The sequence below is a fragment of the Panthera leo genome, chromosome B4, assembly GCF_018350215.1.
Source record: "Panthera leo isolate Ple1 chromosome B4, P.leo_Ple1_pat1.1, whole genome shotgun sequence".
NCBI lineage: Eukaryota > Metazoa > Chordata > Mammalia > Carnivora > Felidae > Panthera > Panthera leo.
In genome coordinates, this window is record NC_056685.1 from 93,287,917 (window position 1) to 93,307,440 (window position 19,524).

The 19,524-nt window shown below is 42.9% G+C and overlaps 1 protein-coding gene across 2 annotated transcripts in view; it reads right to left on the minus strand.

The window, feature by feature from the left end:
- Positions 1-19,524, minus strand: part of CPM (carboxypeptidase M) — a 79,853-nt gene that overhangs the window by 29,297 nt on the left and 31,032 nt on the right. For both annotated transcript variants that reach the window (XM_042947134.1, XM_042947135.1), the window contains exon 3: positions 1,900-1,997. In XM_042947134.1, coding sequence (XP_042803068.1) covers positions 1,900-1,997 — 98 coding nt within the window. The remainder of the gene's footprint in view (positions 1-1,899; positions 1,998-19,524) is intronic.

Genomic DNA, 19,524 nt, shown 5'->3' on the forward strand with positions numbered 1-19,524 from the left:
TGTGGGGGATAACAGGGCCTCAGGTCCCTGTCCCCAAACACACTGGGCCCTTTCCCCTTCTTGGTCTCAGTCCTTAGCATTCTTTTTTTTTTTTTTTTTTTTTAACGTTTATTTATTTTTGAGACAGAGAGAGACAGAGCATGAACGGGGGAGGGTCAGAGAGAGAGGGAGACACAGAATCCGAAACAGGCTCTGGGCTCTGAGCAGTCAGCACAGAGCCCGACGCGGGGCTCGAACCCACATACCGCGAGATCGTGACCTGAGCCGAAGTTGGACGCCCAACCGACTGAGCCACCCAGGCGCCCCAGTCCTTAGCATTCTTCAAAGAATCAGAGTGAGTGAGTCAGAGAGCCCTGATTTGACGGGATATATTAGCAAATGCCAGAAATTTGGGAAAGTGCATGTTAGGAATAAGCAAATTCGGAGGCAAGTAAGGGAAAGGACTCTGGCTTCTCTTTGAAAGCTTCAGCTCAGAGGACTATTTCTGAGCAGCACGCTGCAACCTCTGAAGTCCCAAGAATTCAATAAAGAAACTACTGAACCTCATGAATGCTGTATGTCTCTTACTAAAAACGGATTCCATGGGATCTTGATCAGTAGACCAGATGACAAGAGGGAAGTCTGGGCTGGGGTCTGCAGTGAACAGTTGTTTTATTACAGTATCGGTCAGATTCCCGGCGACATCGAGTCTTTGATAGGCACAGCCCGATCACTCAGAAGAGTCACGAGGGGACTGACCTTGCATCTACTCACAAATCGGGTCCAAAGGCCAACCCCTTCCTTAGAGGCAAGTATTTGTTTGCATCTGGGCTCCAGCTGCAAAGTACCTTTTCCCAGCAGGACAGGTCGGGCAGCATGCCCGGAAAAGGGCAAGCTCTGTGTGTCAGGAGAGGTGGGTCCTGCTCCCAAGGAGCTTGGGGTCGGGGCGGGGTGGGGGGGGGGTGGTTAAGTCAGGACAGGGAGCCCAGCATCTGATTAGAGCCTGCCACCCACACTACTGCAAATTCCCAAGCGTTTTAACAAGTCACTAGGTTGTACTTACTGCCCTATGCATTTACTTTGACGTTCCTTAAAGTTAAATTATGTTTTATAGGGTGTTACCCATATTCCTATGTAAATTTTCTTGACTGTGATGACTGGGAACTATCTTTCCCCTCCACTTGACTGGCCGAGCGTGTGGGAGCCTGGTGAACAGAAAATACTGCAGTTGCCATGTTCTTAAAATAGTCTGAGGGAGGGAGGGAAGAAATGGAGATGCGCACCCTCAAATGCCTGGCAGGAATGACTGGCAAGTAGGGGTAATTGCAAAACAAAATAAATGACATGACATCAAACAAAACCAAAAGTAGAGTTTATCCCTGATAAGTTGGAGAAGAAGCAATGCATGATTATAAAATTTAAGAGCATTTGTTGAATGGGAGAACCCTAAGCTTGATGGTCTAAACTTCAGGATTGAAAACACTGAGTAGAAGATTAAAAGAAGGTGACAAACGCTTCCAGAAAAATAGATATTAGGAATTTAGATTAGCTATTTGGGGTCTTCTGATTGTTTTGAGTTCAAATACAATACAGCTCCTTAGCTCATCACCTTGCTGCCCGCCAGGAGGCGGGAGAAGTCACCCCACGAAGGGTCTCAGGGACCCAGCTGGCAGTGCAGAACTTGGCCTCTGCTATTCTTCCAGTCCCAGCACAGAGCTGACTCCAGGTACCCTCCCAGGGCACTGGTGGTGGTGGCTGTCGGACCCTGGTTCCTTATGTTCTCTCAGAAGGCCTTGTGGGAAGACCTTTCCAGACTCGTTGGTGTAATTTATGTTGCTTCCTTAGCATTTACATGGAACTCAAGAGACCCGAGGGGAAGCTCCTCCGGCAACTTTCCAGATATTTGAGCCACATACGTACCTCATCTCCATGCATGTTGGCCACGTATTTGAACTCTGGAATCCCAATTCTATGCTCCTTTGGGAAGCGCCCCACAACAAGAACCCATAGGTTTCTGCCTTTACAGGGAAGAGAAAGGTAGAAAAATAAGTTGTGTTTGAAAATGACAAATGAACTCTGGGAGAACGAGAAGACAGCAAACTGCGGCTTCTCCCACCTGACTCATGTCTTGTGATGCCCAGAGCACATAGGACTGACACCTCCGTGCTTAAAATGCTTAGTTCCCTACCAGCCCAGATCCCTTCAATTTAGCACAGATATTTAACTTCTTGTTTTAGAACGCGATTTTTTAAAAATCGAAAACTGATTAGGTTACACAGGTCGTATTTTTCCAAAACGTTTATACGCTTTGCTCTGAGTCCCTAGTGCTTTTCAGAAAGGATCTTGCTAATTTTCATAATTATACAAACTTAAATTACAGTCAATGGTTGACTGGGAGGGTGCCTTAATTCTCAGTACAAGTGAAAAAAGCAACAAGCAATAAAACGTGGAACTCAGAAAGGAGATTGTACGTATGTATGTACGTATGTATTTATTTACTTATTTTGGGGATATTGTTTTTAAAGTAAGAAATCTTGAATCTTGTATTCAAACCCTGATGTAACACAGCTCCTTGGCAAGGAGTGCCCTTTATGTGCTTGAGTCTTGCCAAGTAAATTGGGAACAATGTATCCTAATGATGCCTCAAGGAAAACTTCTAAATCCTAACCCTGCCTGAGGAGCTGGATTCTGGCAAGGAAGGGCAGAGATTAAAGATCAATGAGGATCTGCTCTGTGCAGACATCATGGCTGGGACCCCGCTACGCACTATCTCAGTAATCCCTTACGTGACCCACTGAGACGGATCGTGAACCAAACTTTACAAGTGAGAAAACTGATCTTCCAAACATTAAAGTAAGCTGCTTCTGATCACACAGCCAGTGAGAAGCTGTGATTTGAGCCCCAGAGCCAAGACCTGACCTATTTGACTTCAATTCCAGTGAGCCTTCTAATAACGAAAACTGCCCGTCTCCCTGGAGGCTTGGTTTCCTAATCAGTAAAATGAAGAGGTCTCTTTCAGTCATCATGATAACTGATGATGAGATGATGAAGAGATGACTAAAATCATCTCTTTTAGTCATCAGGCTCTTTTAAATACAAAGACTTTAAAATTAGAAATTGAGGAGTATATTCGAAAGCTATCACATAGACACAAAGTTCAAATGTCCGTGCTATCTGAGCCTTCTGTAGAATTCACGAGCCCAGAGAAGGAATTTAACAGCAGCTCCTGGGCTAATGTGAAGGTTTCTGTGGAATTTCAGATCTAGTCCCTTAAATCAGGGGTCCCACAGGCTGAGGAACACTCCGTTGGCATGAGGAATCCAGGGAGAAACAGATACTCAGCCTGTCTTTTCCAGCATTCATAATTTATTATAACAATTTTGTAAGGAAATTTTTCATGCCAGAATGATGCTTTAAATTCAGTAACTGCAGGATTTCTCAGAAAACACCCACAAAATGCCATGTATCTGACTGATGCCACCTGTTTAGTGCAGAATCCTCATTCATTCATACATTCATTCATTTAGTAGTACCGTATCCAGCCATTTAGGCAGGTGAACAGACTGTACAGGTAAGTTATACTCTCGACACCCAGTGAATTTCTGATCTAAGTGGAGACTAGTGATGCGCAAACACATCATTACACTAGACTGTAATGCATATGGCCACAGAAGTGTATGTAGGTACCGTTGTGCCTGTAGAATAAAAGGAATGGTTAATTTTCCCCAAGGAGGGGATCATGAAAAACTTTATAGATCTAGGGGTTTATAGATGACTTCTTAACAGGGTTTTGAAGAATGATTCCAAGTTTGCCATGTGGCAAGTATAAGCCAGCCAGTGATTTTTCATCAGAACCATCTCATTAACCTCAGAAGCTTCTATTCCCCGGTATGAATTCTTAGGGCATCTGGAGTTCCACTTCTACAAAGTTAATATTTTCATGTGAGTAAGGAAAAACTTTCTGAGCGAGCTAGTAACCCTGGTTCTTGAGGGTTCCTTCTGGAGAATTCTTTTCCCTGGCTATTAATGCTTTTAAAGCTAGAATAATCAGATTTGTACAGAATATGACCTGGTCCCCTCCTAGGCAAGGGGGAAAATTCAATAATCTCAACCTAATATTTACCAATTGTGATAACACTATCACAACCGATTTGCAACAGCTGGCTTGTTACGTAAGGCTAGGGAAAGACAACAAAACCAGACTTGACATGGATAGCCAATACTAATTGGCTTAAGGAAGGACGGAAATCAAACCAATAAAAACCTAAGTGAACAAATACTTTGTGGGTAACTCAATCTCCATTTTAGCATGAATGGCTCCTAAGTGAACTGCAAGATGAGAAATGTACCTCGAATAACCTCAGTGGCACCACGTTTGAGAATGAAAACCAACCAATGATCCTGGAAGATATTCATGCAATGCTTTTGGAATGACAAGCTTCTTGAAGGGTTTTAACCCCCTCTCCACAAGCACTGGCCACCTCTGGCTTAGACCAGAGTAAATGCACAGAGAACAAACTTTACTTTTCACAGTATGACTGCCAAGACAAGGGTAATTTAAACAAGATTTTTTTTTTCTTATCGAGGTTGGAAAGGCTACCCTATTCCCCCAAATTCTTTCTAATGCCAGATGTGAAGAGTTCTGAAATGCTTGGTGCCTTTCTCCTCACTACAGAGTAAGCGAAACTTGGATTTCAAATATTTCATGATCTATATTATATTCAGGAACTGGGAGCTTGACACAAATCCCGGGGGTGTGACATAGGTGTCTCACTGGGTTTGCTCGGAAGATCAGGAAAAGTTTTACAATTTAGAAGGATTCACAAAGATCCAAAGACAAGAAAACAGATAATAAATGCCAAGAAGTACTTCAGGTGTTCAGGAGAAAGCAGATGGAGAAGTTTGGAAAGCTAAGTACAACTTCAACAGGTAGAGATGGGAGGAGTGTCATACCCACATCAGAATCACGTGGATCCTTGTAAAAATGCCAACCCCTGAGCCCCATCTGCTAAATCAAACTCTAGGGGTAAAGCCCCAAATCTGCATTTAATAGTCTCCCTTGGTGATTCTGAGGCCCATTAAAATGTGAAAGCTTGTTGAGACTGAGATAGTGAATGTCCAGATAGATCTGGAAGCCACCTGATCTTTAGGTAAAACCATTTCATTTTACATATAATCATGAACATGCTTCTATGTTAACACATATACTCCTTTTTAAATGGCTGCTTAATATCTTACCATATGAATACATTACCATTTATTCAACCAATACTCTTGTTAGATGTTCAAAATTAAGTTTTTTTTAAAAAAATTAATGTTTATTTATTTTTGAGAGAGAGAGAGAGAGAGAGAGAGAGAGAGAGAGAGAGAGAGACAGAGCACAAGCAGGGGAGGGGCAGAAAGTGAGGGAGACACAGAATCCAAAGCAGGCTCCAGGCTCTGAGCTGTCAGCACAGAGCCTGATGTGGGGCTTGAACCCACAAACTGCGAGATCATGACCTGAGCCGAAGTCGGACGCTTAACTGACTGAGCCACTTCAGTAAGTATTTTTATGTAAATCCACTAAAATTACATACAGAATTTATAACAAAACTATTATATCATGTGAAAGAAATAAGAATACAAAATTATATAAACTACAACCATGTAAAACAGATTTTCATTTAAAAAGTACCATGGAGGGGCACCTGGATGGCTCAGTTGGTGGAGTGTCTGACTCTAGATTTCAGCTCAGGTCAGGATCCCAGGGTTGTGGGATTGAGCCCCAGGTTAGGCTCCAAGCTATGCATGGAGCCTACTTGGGATTCCCTTTCTCACTCCCTCTGCCCCTCCCCCCACCTTGCTCATGTGGTACACTCTCCAAAAAAAAAAAAAAGGTACCATGGAAGGAAATAGTTCCATAGCATATAAAGCCTTAAAAAAAAAAAAGCCTTAAATTAACATATGAGTCTACAAGAGTTGACAATGGCACACCATGAGTGATAAGGGTTTGAGTGATAGGGTGATGAAATCAAATATTTTTTTTCTCCTATGCATCAGACCCCCTAAGCACTTTGTTACCTGAGCTTCACAACACTTTCATGTGGTGGGTGGTACCTACAACTTACTGTTAAGGAAACTGATTCAAGTGGCAGGGTTCTAACCCAGGTCTGATTCCAAACTCTGTATTCTTCTGAGGACTCCAGGCTGCCTTAATCTCCCTGAAAGTTCTAGATAGGCCAGAGCCAACCTCCCCCGTGGGAAACGTTCCCAGGCAATTCTTTCAATGTTGTGTTGCTATGGTTTACACCTGGGGCAAGACCCAGGCTGCCACCTGGGATGACCAACTGAGCCAAGATAAGACACCCGATTTGAAGGCTATCCTGTCTGACTCTGCTCAGAGCTTCTCAGTGGAACGTGCCCAGAGAGAAGCAGACTCTGCCTGGGTGGCCTGGCCACTGGAGCAGAGTGGCTGTAATGATGAGCCACATTCCGGTTTTTCATGAGGCTTGTTTGTATGTACTGTATGATCCACGTAGCTCTGGTATCCAGAGGGATGAATCAGCTGCTGGTTTCCCAGACTCTGCATTGCTCTGTGTATCCCTACAATTACCCTCTGAACCCAAGTCAGAGCTTGAGGGAGCTTGCCTGATAGAGCGTCCGCATATAGAAGTGGGAATAACAGCTCAGTGGGCAAGGCTGTTGTAAGGCTGATGAATTCCTTCCTCCTTCCCTAAGTATGAGTCAAAGATCTGACACCAAACCTTCCATTTCACTTGTGCACCTTCCCACTACCCGCACACACACACAGCTTGACACGCAGCTACGAAGCCCTGCATTCAATAATGGACAAGGTGAAAACAGCACGTTACTTAAATCAAGTTGAACATTTGGCCTCCAAAGTTCACATGTCCTCTGACTTCGAAGTAGAGGAAAAGAGGTTCCTGCTAAGTGACTCATTACGAAAACAAAACACATACAAACCAGAGCAAATAAAACAGGGACAAAAAGCATGGGCAAAAATTTCCAGACTGGCTATGCTTGCATAGTGTTCATAGCTCAAAGCATTTTGTGCATATTCACTTAACACCCCCGACAACTGTAAGTGGTATCTACTAGTAGGATTAGCCTTTTACCCAAGTGGACACAATCTTAGGTAACCTCAGAAGGCCGCCATTCTCCGAGTGTGGCCGCAGGACCAGCAGCATCAGCGTCACCTGGGAACTAGTTAAATATGCACTTTCTTGGGCTCCACCCCAGATATACTGAATCAGAAGCTGAGAATGAGGACCAGTAGTCTGTGTTTTAGTAAGAAGCCAGGGGATTCTCATGCATACTGAAATTTAAGAACTTCTGTGACGGGGTGCCAGGGTGGCTCAGTCCATTAAGCGTCCAACTGTTGATTTCGGCTCAGCTCATGACCTCACGGATCATGAGATTGAGTCCTGTGTTGGGCTCCTTGATGACATATTGGGGCCTCATTGGGATTCTCCTTCCCTCTCTTTCTCAAAATAAATAAACTCAAAAAGAAAAAAAAAAAAAAAAAAGAACTGCTGTAACAAGAGACAGAGCTGGGTAGTCCATCCACATGCTTTGTTCCCAGTCACTTTTCTGCACTGCTCTAGCTACCGACAAGATGAAAAATCAAAGGCAAAAACAGAGAATATGGAGATTCCTCAAAAGAATGAACATAGAACTACCCTGTTATCCAGCAATTGCACTACTAGGTATTTACCCAAAGAATACAAAAATACGATTCAAAGGGGTACATACACCCTGATGTTTATATCAGCATTATCAGCAATAGCCAAACTATGGAGACAGCCCAGATTTCCACCAAGTGATGAACGGACAAAGAAGATGTGGTGTATTTGAGTATGTACATACACACATATACACAATAGAATATTACTCAGCCACCAAAAAGAATGAAATCTTACCATTTGCAATGACATAGATGGAGCTAGAATGTATTATGCTAAGTGAAATAAGCCAATGAGAGAAAGCCAAATACCATATGATTTCACTAACATGTGGAACTTAAGAAACAAAACAGATGAACATATGGAAAGGGGAGTGGGGGAAGAGGAGAGAGGGATACAAACTGCAAGAGACTCAATGATAGAGAACAAACTGAGGGTTGATGGAAGGAGGTGTGGGGGGATGAGCACTGGGTGTTGTATGTAAATGATAAATCACTGAATTCTATTCCTGAAACCAATATTGCACAGTATGTTAACTAAAACAAACAAACAAACAACAAAAAAAGACAAAATGACAAAAAGAAAAACGAAAGAAATGCAAACTGGTGTCCCAAGATTTCTATATGCACCATTTCTGGTGTTGAGATTTTTTTCCTTCTCCCTCTGGAGAATTGGAAACAGAAGGCAGAGGTTGAGGGTACTATGAAGATGGTTTGAGAAGTTAAAGCTCCTGTTTGCTCCCTTTGGTATGCAAACCCCAAACTGGTTTGCAAACTGCTATTTAAGGATTATAGGCAAGCCTTAGAGACTTTGCCCCAAAGTGTGGAATCTGGGGTGGATATACCTCAGGGGACCTGGCTGTTAGGTGCTTTTCCTGAAATGTTTGGCTTCTAATCTACAAAGATAAGGCTTAAAAAGTAGGGAGGATGGAACAGCAACAGAAATAAACACATGGGCAAAACTCATTTACTCTATACCTGGAACCCAAAATTCATGCACACGCCCTCCGTTATGGCAAATCAGCCAGCATTTACCGTGGCTTCTGTACTGAAGTGAGGGGTTCTGGCCAGCCACCATGAACACCCAGTCTGTTTCTGTACATGCAAAGCCAAGAACCCATACTCGAACAGATGCGATGACCCCCCCAAGTCAGCCACTTGATCCCCACGAAGCTGATCTTGTTTATGAACAGAGGAACTTGTTGAGAAGGGGCTCAGGGGTTTGGAAAGGAATCGGGTGTCCCAGGGATCCTGCTGTTACTGTGGTAAGAGCCAGTGCTATGTTCTGCCTGGAAGCAATGATGGGGCAATTCCAAATTCCATTAAGGGCCATGGGTCCTGTGGCTCAGGTTAATAGGGGGATGAAGGGGACACAGGAGGCATCCCAGCACTCCTAGGCAGTTTTTGGACACCAACGTCTGCTGCACCAGAGTTTCCCACTGTACAGTGATCTTGGTGTGGGGTCCCAAGCGGGGCTACCTGTTGTGAGAGCGTGGGCCCAGAGGAGGCTGTGGAACTCAGAGGTCATTAGGGCTTCTGCACGGGTGTCACACCTGCATGCTTTGGATCTAGGCACCACATCCACTGAGCGCTTTTCCAACTGATACATGAGCAGATCCCAATGGCCACCTTCTTTGGACCCAGTATTCCTAGTATCTTGTACACGGATGTACTAGGCCTGGATCAGGAGGTTTTCATCAGTTGAGTGTGCCAATCCTGCTGTTGGATGCTGGGCCTGTGGATGCTGGCTATCACCTAGGACTCCCTCACTTTATCAGTCTTCACCGGTGTCTTGTCATCCTCCCCATCTCATCCCCCTGATGTACTAATACTACCACACTGCCCTGGATAGCTTGATCATTCTCCAATCCTGTGTATCTTTTTTCATGCATTTTTCATTCTTTAAGATTGTAAATTGAATCATTTACTTGCATAATGTCTGTCTCAACTAGAATGCAACATACAAATGCACTCCCTGTGTGTTTACTATTTTGTTTGGTTTGCCTGTTTTGTTCACTGCTCTATTCGTAGCGAACAGTGCCTGGTGCATAGCAGGTGTTCAATAAATATCTTACTGCAGCATTTCACAAGATATTGGTGCCTCTCCAGGACTACTTTTAGTAAATACTGGCACATCAGATCCAAATTCCTCCCCCAGGCTTTCAGGGTCTTCCGTCACCCACCCTGCACTCATATTTCTCACTACCTGCTCACAGATGCTCCTCATGGGATCAGGCTCCTTTCCCTACCCTAGGCTCAGCCTCATCTTTACTTCTGTCAACTTTGACCTAAAATGCATCCCTGGATTTTCAGCCTTTACAAATCCTATGCATTCCACAAAAACCTAATTCTAAGAAGTTTCCCCAGATTACTTTGATCCACCCTGATTTCCCCTTTACAATAGTTCTATAAAATGACACTACAAGGAACACCTAGGAGGCTCAGTCCATTAAGTGTCTGTCCAACTCCTGATTTCAGCTTAGGTCATGATCTCACCGTTCATGGGTTTGAGCCCCATGTCAGGCTCTGCACCGACAGCATGGAGCCTGCTTGGGATTCTCTGTCTCTGCCCCTCCCCTCCTCATGCTCCCATTCTCTCTCAAAATAAATAAATAGACTTTACAAAAGTGACACTACATGCTTTGGCACTGAAAAATATTCTGCTCAATTATAGGTTAACAAAACAAAATTCTCCCTTTCAGTTAGTTTTCTAAGGGTTTCACATGGAAGAGTTTTGTTTTCTTAACAATGCTGTCAGCATTGACTGAGCAGTTAGATCCTTCTTCTCCTCTATTGTGTCTACTATGGTAAATCATGGCAATCCACCAGTATTAAGGTCACTTTTTAGCAGAGACCTCTGTATTACTGTTGGCCCAACATTCAGTGCCTTGTTGAACTCAGGTGTGGTCACATGACTTGTTCTGGCCAATGAAATGTGAGTAGAAAAGACACGTGTTATTTCTGGGAAAAAGCTGTTAGAGCCAAGGCATGGTTTGCTAGATCATTTCCCTCCATCACAAGACAGGCAATGTTTTGATAGAGGCTACTGTCAGCTTAGGTCCTGGAGGGAAGACAACAGGGAACCAAGTCCCAACTGATTGCTGAAAAACATGTGAGTAAGATACAAACCTTTATTTTGCTGTTATAACCCACTGAGATTTGGGGTTTAAAAAATTTCTGTAGTAGAGTTTAGCCTCTCCTCTGATATACCCTCTGTGACCTACCCACCCGAAATGATATTTCCCTCTACTGAATGTTCATCATTCTTAGTGCTGAAAAACAGTGGTTTTGTTTTTTTCCAGACAGGGGCTCCCAGAACCCTAAGATTTTGTGGTGCTGACCCAGAGGTGAAGAAAGGTTAAAAACTTTGTTGTTTTTTTTTTTTTAATTAAGTTTATTTTTATTTATTTTGAGAGAGAGATCAAGTAAGGGAGGGGCAGAGAGAGAGGGAGAGAGAATACTAAGCAGGGCTTGAACTCAGGAACCATGAGATCGTGACCTGAGTCAAAACCAAGAGTTGGACACTTAACCAACTGAGTCACCCAGGCATCCCTAAAAATATTGCTTTAACACTACTCACATGGCACAAAATATACATAAACCTCTGTTAATACTGTTCTTCTGTGTATTTTCTCAATCCAAATTATCTACTAAACATGTTCTACAGTTTTGTTTTTATAGCACAGAAGGTGTCCTACACATTCAGGGAAGCTATTGATCGACAGTGGACAGCCAATAAATCACTGAAAACATTAAAATGCACTGAAAACATTGTAATAAAAAATAATACCATAGTAAGACATCACTAGCAAAGACTGTCTCTTGGAATTTTTCCCCTGGATCATCTCATTATAACTGCTATCTCAAATAGCATTTACAGGTGGACAGACGTGATTCCAGAGCTGAAATAATGCTTTGAATTCTAGAAGTGCTAAGCTGGACGTGAATCGAGAAAAATGGACAACAAAGGACCTAAATACTTGTCGTGTGGAAGGGAAGTGGGGCAGTGTTAAGCAAGGTGAACAGAGGAGGCCTTTTAAGGATGCACTAAAACACAGGCATAGGCAAAGTGGTAGCCCGGTAACCCGCTGGAACACAAGCCTACCTGACATCAGGAGCCAGGAACCGGCCAGCACAGGCTCTGCTCACCCTCGGCTGGGAGACCAGGCAAGGGCAGCAGCCGGCACCACAGCCAGTAACTGCTGCCTTGATGGACTGAGTGCTTCCTGAGGCGACCAGACTCCTTTGTAAATCCTCATATGAACTTGACAAAAATCAGGTACAGCTTCACTGTGAAAGCTACGATCCTATACAAAGGCTTTTTAGCCTTTAGTTTTCCCATTTATTCATTCAGTAAATAGGTACCAAATGCAAGACTGAGCCTGGCGTTTAGTTAGCTGAAACAACCGTACATCACTAACTGATTATATACTGGCCTGAAAAACACTGATTTTCTATTTTTTTCTTTCATTTTTTTTTAAATATTCTGGGAGGTCATATTTTATTTTCTATTTTTAAAAGTAATCTCTACATCCAATGTGGTCCTTGAACTCAGGACCCAGAGATGAAGGGTAGCATGCCTCTACTGACTGAGCCAACGAGGCACCCCTGACTTTCTATTTCTGACATCACCTTCATCATTTGAAAAAACAAAGTCTAGGGGCACCTGGGTGGCTCAGTCAGTTAAGTGTCCAACTTCGGCTCAGGTCATGATCTCACGGTTCGTGGGTTCGAGTCCCATGTCGGGCTCTGTGCTGATAGCTCAGAGACTGGAGATTGCTTCAGATTGCTCTCTCTGCCCTCCCCAGCCTGCACTCTGTTGCTCTCTTTCTCAAAAAAATTAAAAAAGGAAAAGAAAAGACAAAGTCCAAATAAGCATAATGTCTTATAAACTTTCCATTATTTGGGGGGTTAAGCAAACGTGAATCGAATCCCGTGGCTCCACTGCTTGTCCTGTAATAGTTTGCCATGGCATCAAGATAGAACCCAAGCCCTCAGCATGGCACACCAGACCTCATGGTCTGCCTACTTTTGGCCTTGAGCCCCCACCATAATCCCAGACACCAGGCTCTAGCCATTTTTTTTTCTTTTTAATGTTTATTTTTGAGAGAGAGAGAGAGAGAGCGTGCGCGCAAGCGAGCGCACTTGAGCAGGGGAGGGGCAGAGAGAGAGAGAGGGAGACACAGAATCAGAAGCAGGCTCCAGGCTCTGAGCTGTCAGCATAGAGCCCGACACGGGGCTCAAGCTCACAAACTGTGAGATCATGACCTGAGCTGAAGTCGGACACTTAACCAACTGGGCCACCCAAGTGCCCCTCTAGCCATTCTTAATGGTGTGTAGTTCCAAACCATCTGCCTCAGCACCTTCAGTGCATGGTTAGTCCTCTGTTTACCTGATCAAAGTGGCCAACTTCTACTGGCCTTTTTAAGACTCAACCAAAAGCCTCTTCCATCCAACACCTTTCTTACCCTTCTCCTCTGTTGGTCCCATCCCTTGCCAGCCTGAGTTACTCTCCCCTTTGAGCATTCATAGTACTTCTGCAGCCCCTCTCCTAACACTGTTGAAACCACAGGTTTTCCTACAAGCAAGGGACTGTGTATCTTTGTGCTTGCAGAATCCATCATAGTGTGTGGCCCATACATAGTATATGATCAATATATGATTGTCGAATGGATGGATGACTGGATAAATTAACAACTCAGGAAGTCCAGTTGGAGCTGGGGTCACCCTTGATCCAGAGACTAGATGCAACTGTTTTCCAGTATTATGGAAAAGTCAGCTAGTCTACCATTTGGGTAGGATCTGCAAAGGATCTGATTTTCTAGATGGCTAATCTAGAGTAGATGGACCTTCTTGGAGTATTACTATGTGAGAACGCAGAAATCCAAACCCGGTATCTGGCTTTGAGTTGGACTCTTCCAACATTATGGGGAGATCGGATTTCATTTGCCTCCATGCACAGTACTAATGTTTTGAAATGATTCCTGGGAATGTAGATGTTTGGTTCCATTTTATTTCTTCCTGAACAGGTAAATGGGGGGGGGGGGCTGGGGATTTCAATTTCTAAATAAAGGATTCTTCTGATTGCTCAGAGACCCTTTGTTAATTAAAAAAAGAAAAGAAAAATTTGAAGATGTGTCGAGTTGGGATAAGTTCTCTTTTCTTCTTTTTTGATTTCAACACTAGTCACGACTCTAAGAGAAGCAGTGAGGCTGGTCTCATTAATCACTAACCAGCAACCCCAACAAGATCGGAGGAAATTCCTCTGCCTTTCTCCTGACAAGGCTACCTTCTCTGGTCTTCCCATTCTATTCCAGGTCAGAGGCTGATGAATCTGTTCCCTTTCTTTTAAATGTTTTTATTTTTAAGCTGTAAATTATAAGAAGTTTTTTTTTTTTAAGAACTAGCCATCATTCCCAACCACCATCATCTCCCTATGAGCCTTTCTAGTCTTTTTTTTTTTTTTTTTCATATAGAGACAGGAAACTTGTTTTTAAATCCCCCAAGTGAAAACCTCTAGAGGCCTCATACTATAAAAAGCTGAGAACTTCCCTTTTTGGTCCCTTGGGAGAATAGTCAAACATAATCAGATCACCCTTTTGAAGAGTTCAGCAATCATAGTAACCAAGTTGAGTATTACCTTAAAATGCAAACAAGTACTTAAAGAGATTTTTAAAATCTTATTTTAAAAGATGAAATAATTACATCTACCACTATATATTTATTATCCATTTGAGAGTTCTCTTTCATGGTCTGTCAGGGGCATTCTCTCATTCAGTATTGACGTTCCAGTTCTTTCTCCCCAGCTGCTTTTATTTCTTACGAGTTTCCTGTAGGTGTCAGAGAGTTGTGATTTATGATGAGGTCAATTCACATTCATTTGGCCCAGAAAAAGACAGTTGGCTGAGGGCTGGCTTAACTTTATTGCCTATTTATCGTTACCATAAGAACTCATCTTTTAGTGGCAAGGAATGAGGGCAAGTGACTTACTAGTTTCCTCATAAACTACTCTGGAGGACAGAACCATTTCTTTCCATCAGCCCGCTCCCTGAGATTGTGCCCTAAAAGTCTTTCTTTCATTTGAAAGTCAAGCGGGCCAGAGTCCAGACAGAAGGATGTGGAGCTCCTGACAGCAGGAAAAGCCCTGAAGTTGCCAACATGGGATAGGGTCCCTCAAGGACTCGACCTGACCAAAAATCAGGACATCTGATGGATTTGCGGGATTAACAAAGGTGGACTTCTCACTAGTAACACTGTTCTGAGATTATTTTTATTTTATTTTTTAATGCTTATTTATTTTTGAGAGAGAGAGAAACTGAGTGTGAGCAGGGGAGGGCCAGAGAGAGAGGGAGACACAGATCTGAAGCAGGCTCCAGGCTCCCAGCCATCAGCACAGAGCCGGACACGGGGCTTGAACTCACAAGCCATTAGATCATGACCTGAGCTGAAGTCGGACAATCAACTGAGCCACCCAGGGGCCCCTGTTTGTGAGCTTAGCGCAGTGGGTTAAGCGCCTGACTTCAGCACAGGTCATGATCTCACGGCTCATGGGTTCGAGCCCTGCATCAGGCTGTCAATGTAGACCCTGTTTCGGATCCTCTGTGGCCCTCTCTCTCTGCCCCTGCCCTGCTTGTGAGCATGCATGTTCTCTCTCTCTCAAAAATAAATAAACATTAAAAAAATTTAAATCTCACAAATAAATACTTTAGTAAAGACATCAAAACCAGTATTTCAGTGCTACACCATCTGCCTCAAAACAGCATCTGGGATTTCTTAAAAGATAGGCAGTATCCCTGCAGCGGCATTATGTATTGACACAGATTCTAGAATCAAATTGCAGGGTTTAGCCCCCCACTCTGCCACTTACTAGCCATGTGGTATGGAGCAAGTTGCTTAATCTCTCTGAGTGCATCAGTTTTGTCATCCTGGTTACAGGATTAAGGGTACTCACACTTCATGGGGCTATCTCATTTAATCCCCACAAGCTTTACAAATAGTGCCAGAAACATGGTAAGCACACATCTGCTCGAGGGCCTTGGGTGCACAGAATTGGCTCATGACAAACTATAGGCTCTAGCAGACGACGCAGCATTAGAACAATTAAAGAAAAATTTGAAATATAAAGTGTCCATAACACATGGATGGAGACCTTGTGCCAAGAGTCAGCAGCAATGTATGTTCCAGAAGATCTGCAGATCAGATCAGCTTAGATAGACCAATACATACTTAAGTTAAAAAAAAAAAATTAGAAGTATGGATTCAGAAAGTAGAAGGTGCTATCTTGAGAAAACATGTCCTTCAAAATCTATTAGCAAAAAGTGTCACAAAACATTCCTATCACCAGACATCCAATGAGTTTATTTTATAAACCCTGAATCTCACTCAGAATTCCCAGGATGAGATGCCTGAGGGTGGTAGTGAGCCTGGAAGCTGTAAGCCCACATGGCCAGAGGGCAGGGCAGGAAACCAGTCACCTCAGCTAATCCTGCTGAACTGTTAATCATAAACAAGTCTTTCACATTTTCTTACATGGCTTATTACCAACGTGACTGAAGCCATCACACGGATTTTAACTATCTCCAGGCTAATGAGGCTGGAAACCATGTTGATTTCCACTCTCATCACTGAAAGGGCATAACCCAAGAGCTTGTAGATAAGGAATTGGTTCATTAAGGAATCAGTCAATGACATAAAACTGGTTCAAAATGCGTTCAAAATGTCAACAAAAGGCAGGGGGACTGTCCCAGATTATGACACTAAAGAGATATAATACTATAATCCAATGTGTGAGCCTTGACTGGATTCTAAGAGAACATAAATTATAAAAGACATTCTTGGAATGATTGGAGAACTTGAAAATGGAGTATATTATTCACTGAGTATTATTTTTCTGAGTTTAATAATGGTGTGCTGTGGTAAGGTGGGAAGAATTCATTTTTAGGTGATGCATGCTCAAGTATTTAGGGATGATGTGGCAAGCTACTATTTCTAATACTTCAGCAAAATCTACAGATAAAGCTCAGGAGAGAGACAAAGCAAATGTGGCAAAATATTAACAACTGGGGGTTCTGCATGAAAACTGTGTATTTTCTGTAGGTCTGAAAAATTTCAAAATGAAAAGCTGGGGAGAGGAGAGGTTTCAAAAAGGTAAAAGTAAAAACAAACAAACAAACAAACAAAACCACCATGGCCTGCTCCACTGGCTTCTGCAGCTTATAAAAGTGAGACACATAGGATCAAGAAAGGTCAGAGCCGTTCACCCAAAAGGTGAGGCCATAAGGAAGGGAATGGAGGCCTGGAGGTAAGAAATTCACAGGCTGCCTCTTCCCAGAAAAAACACAGAACAATCCTACAAAAAGGAGTTAAGAAATTACCATATAAACTATCTCAAATCAAGGCCTATTAGCTTATTACATCTCTGCAGGTAGTGAGAAAGAAAAATCATCTTGATGTCAACGTGAACGTTAACTAAAGGAAATTTTTTCATTTTTACGACAACCAGGAAAAAAAGGCCACAAAAATATTTTTAAATCGTATGATTTATATGACCTTTGAGCCTTCTGATCATCAAGTCATTTAGCCGGCAAAGGCCAAGTGACTAACAAAGGATAAAAATAAGGAATCAGTAAAGCTTGGGTGTTGGGCAGCTCAATCCTGAGTCCCATCTCTTCCTCAAGATTGGATTTTGGATCAGGGGAAAAAAGGAATGTGAATGATTGGAATTGTTCTCTCGGCCTCCATTTGATCACCATTCCCCTCCAGGCTTCAGTTAGAACACAGCAGCAAGACTCTTAAGGAAGAGGAAGGGGAGGGTTGGCAGGGACAAGGGCAGTGGCCACTGAGAAGCAAAGTCTGAGAAACAGGGCCTGTCACCCAGCCCAACACAGACTCGAGAGGCCCTACTTTACCCAATGGACCTCCGTGCAGGACCATACATACGTTTGTGGCTTTCACGGATCCTTTCAATTTATCCTTTAACAAAACTATCACAGCGTTCATTTGTTGTCAACAAACTTGAGAAACTACATAATAATCACTCAAGTGCTTTCAAAGAAGTAGTAAACGTGAGATTTATTTATATTTGTCTTTCATTTCTCACATAGCCAAGAAGAATATGAGCATACTTTAACACTACGGTTCTGGGTGGGACCTAGAACCATAAGCTGGTGCTAACTTTTGTTTTAAGATTTTATTTTAAGTAATCTCTACACTCAGTGTGGGGCTCTAACTCACGACCTCAAGATCGGGAGTCACACATTCTACAGACTGATCCCAACCAGGCATCCTAGCTGCTGCTAATTAACGTCTCTAACAAAGTAGCTTAAGTTTGCTGTCCTTGTTACAAAGTCAATACAAATATAAACATTTACTTAAAAAGAACGAGCCGGTTGCCCACTCACATCAGTGCCACAGCCCACCTTCAGAAACTGTGAACACACTTCTCAAGCTTACAAAGCAATCTGCAATGGTGTTTTCAGCAGACACTCTCACAATGGTCCCTCTGAGAGGTGTTCTAGAGTGGGCTGCCTGCATAGGAATTTCTGGGCTTTTCCAGGGTTTCACAGAGAATTTGATTATTAGGATTACAAAGGAAATAGCATATTTAAATGACGTCAATCATAGAGTCTGAGGAATAACTCAAAGATTTTAAGAAATCCTATCTGCTTAAAATACTAATATTTTACATAATTTCCTAAATGTTTTCATACACATCATCATATTTAATCTGCAGCAGAAACCCCATGAGGTAGGGAAGGCAGATACTCTCATTTTACAGGTGAGGGAACAGCTCAGATGGCTTGGATCTGAACTGGTTTTTTGTTTGTTTCACTCTACGACTACTCTCTCTTCCACATTACTCTTCCAATATAAAACAGAACTTTCTGTCACCATCTTAGATGCAATAGATATTTACCTTTCTCCAGACAAGAACTTGAGGCATCTAACTCCTACAGCCATTAGGCATCTCACTCCTAAAGCAAACGAAAGCTTCATCTTCCTCATCCCTCTCCCCACCCCACGAAAGGAAACTGTGTGTGTGTGTGTGTGTGTGTGTGGTATGTATGAATAGTGCATATGTGCTATACAGTGTGTAGGGTTTAGGTTGGTGAGTGTGGGGTGTGTTTGGTACAGGTGTGGTTTTTGTGTTGTATATGTTGTGTGATGTACATGTGTTATATGGTGTATATGTGTTGTGTTGTATGTGTGGTGCGTGTGGTGTTTACACGAGTGGTTGGTGTATGAGTGATTGCAGTTGTATGTGTTGGCTGCATGGTGTATATGTGGTCACTGTAGTGGATGTTTTGTGTGTGGTGTATGTGAATGGCAGTGTATATGTGATGTCGTGTGGTAGGTATTTCGTGTATGCGGTGTGTGCACTGGCATAGCATACACACCTTACAAATACCCCTTAGACATACAGCACACACACAAAACATACCACAAACACACAACACACATGCACCACATACATGACATTCATACCACACGTGGAGACACAATAAACACAACAACCACATACCTCTCATATTTGACCAGCTTATAGACAACACACATACCAAAGATCATCACACACAGAACATACACGATACACAGAAGACCGATATCACACACATACTCCATATACACCACACAGACCACAAATACACACACAGAACACCTATGCCACACAAAACCACAAGTACACCAGACCCTCGCCACACGTGAGACACACACATCAACTTACACCAACAGTACAGCACACACAATACATATGCACCACACACACACCACATACTGCACACACATTACACACCCAAAAAAGTGACTCTTAAGTTACGTCTCCGATACTGACATTCTGTCAGACTCATCAATGAGAGATGCTC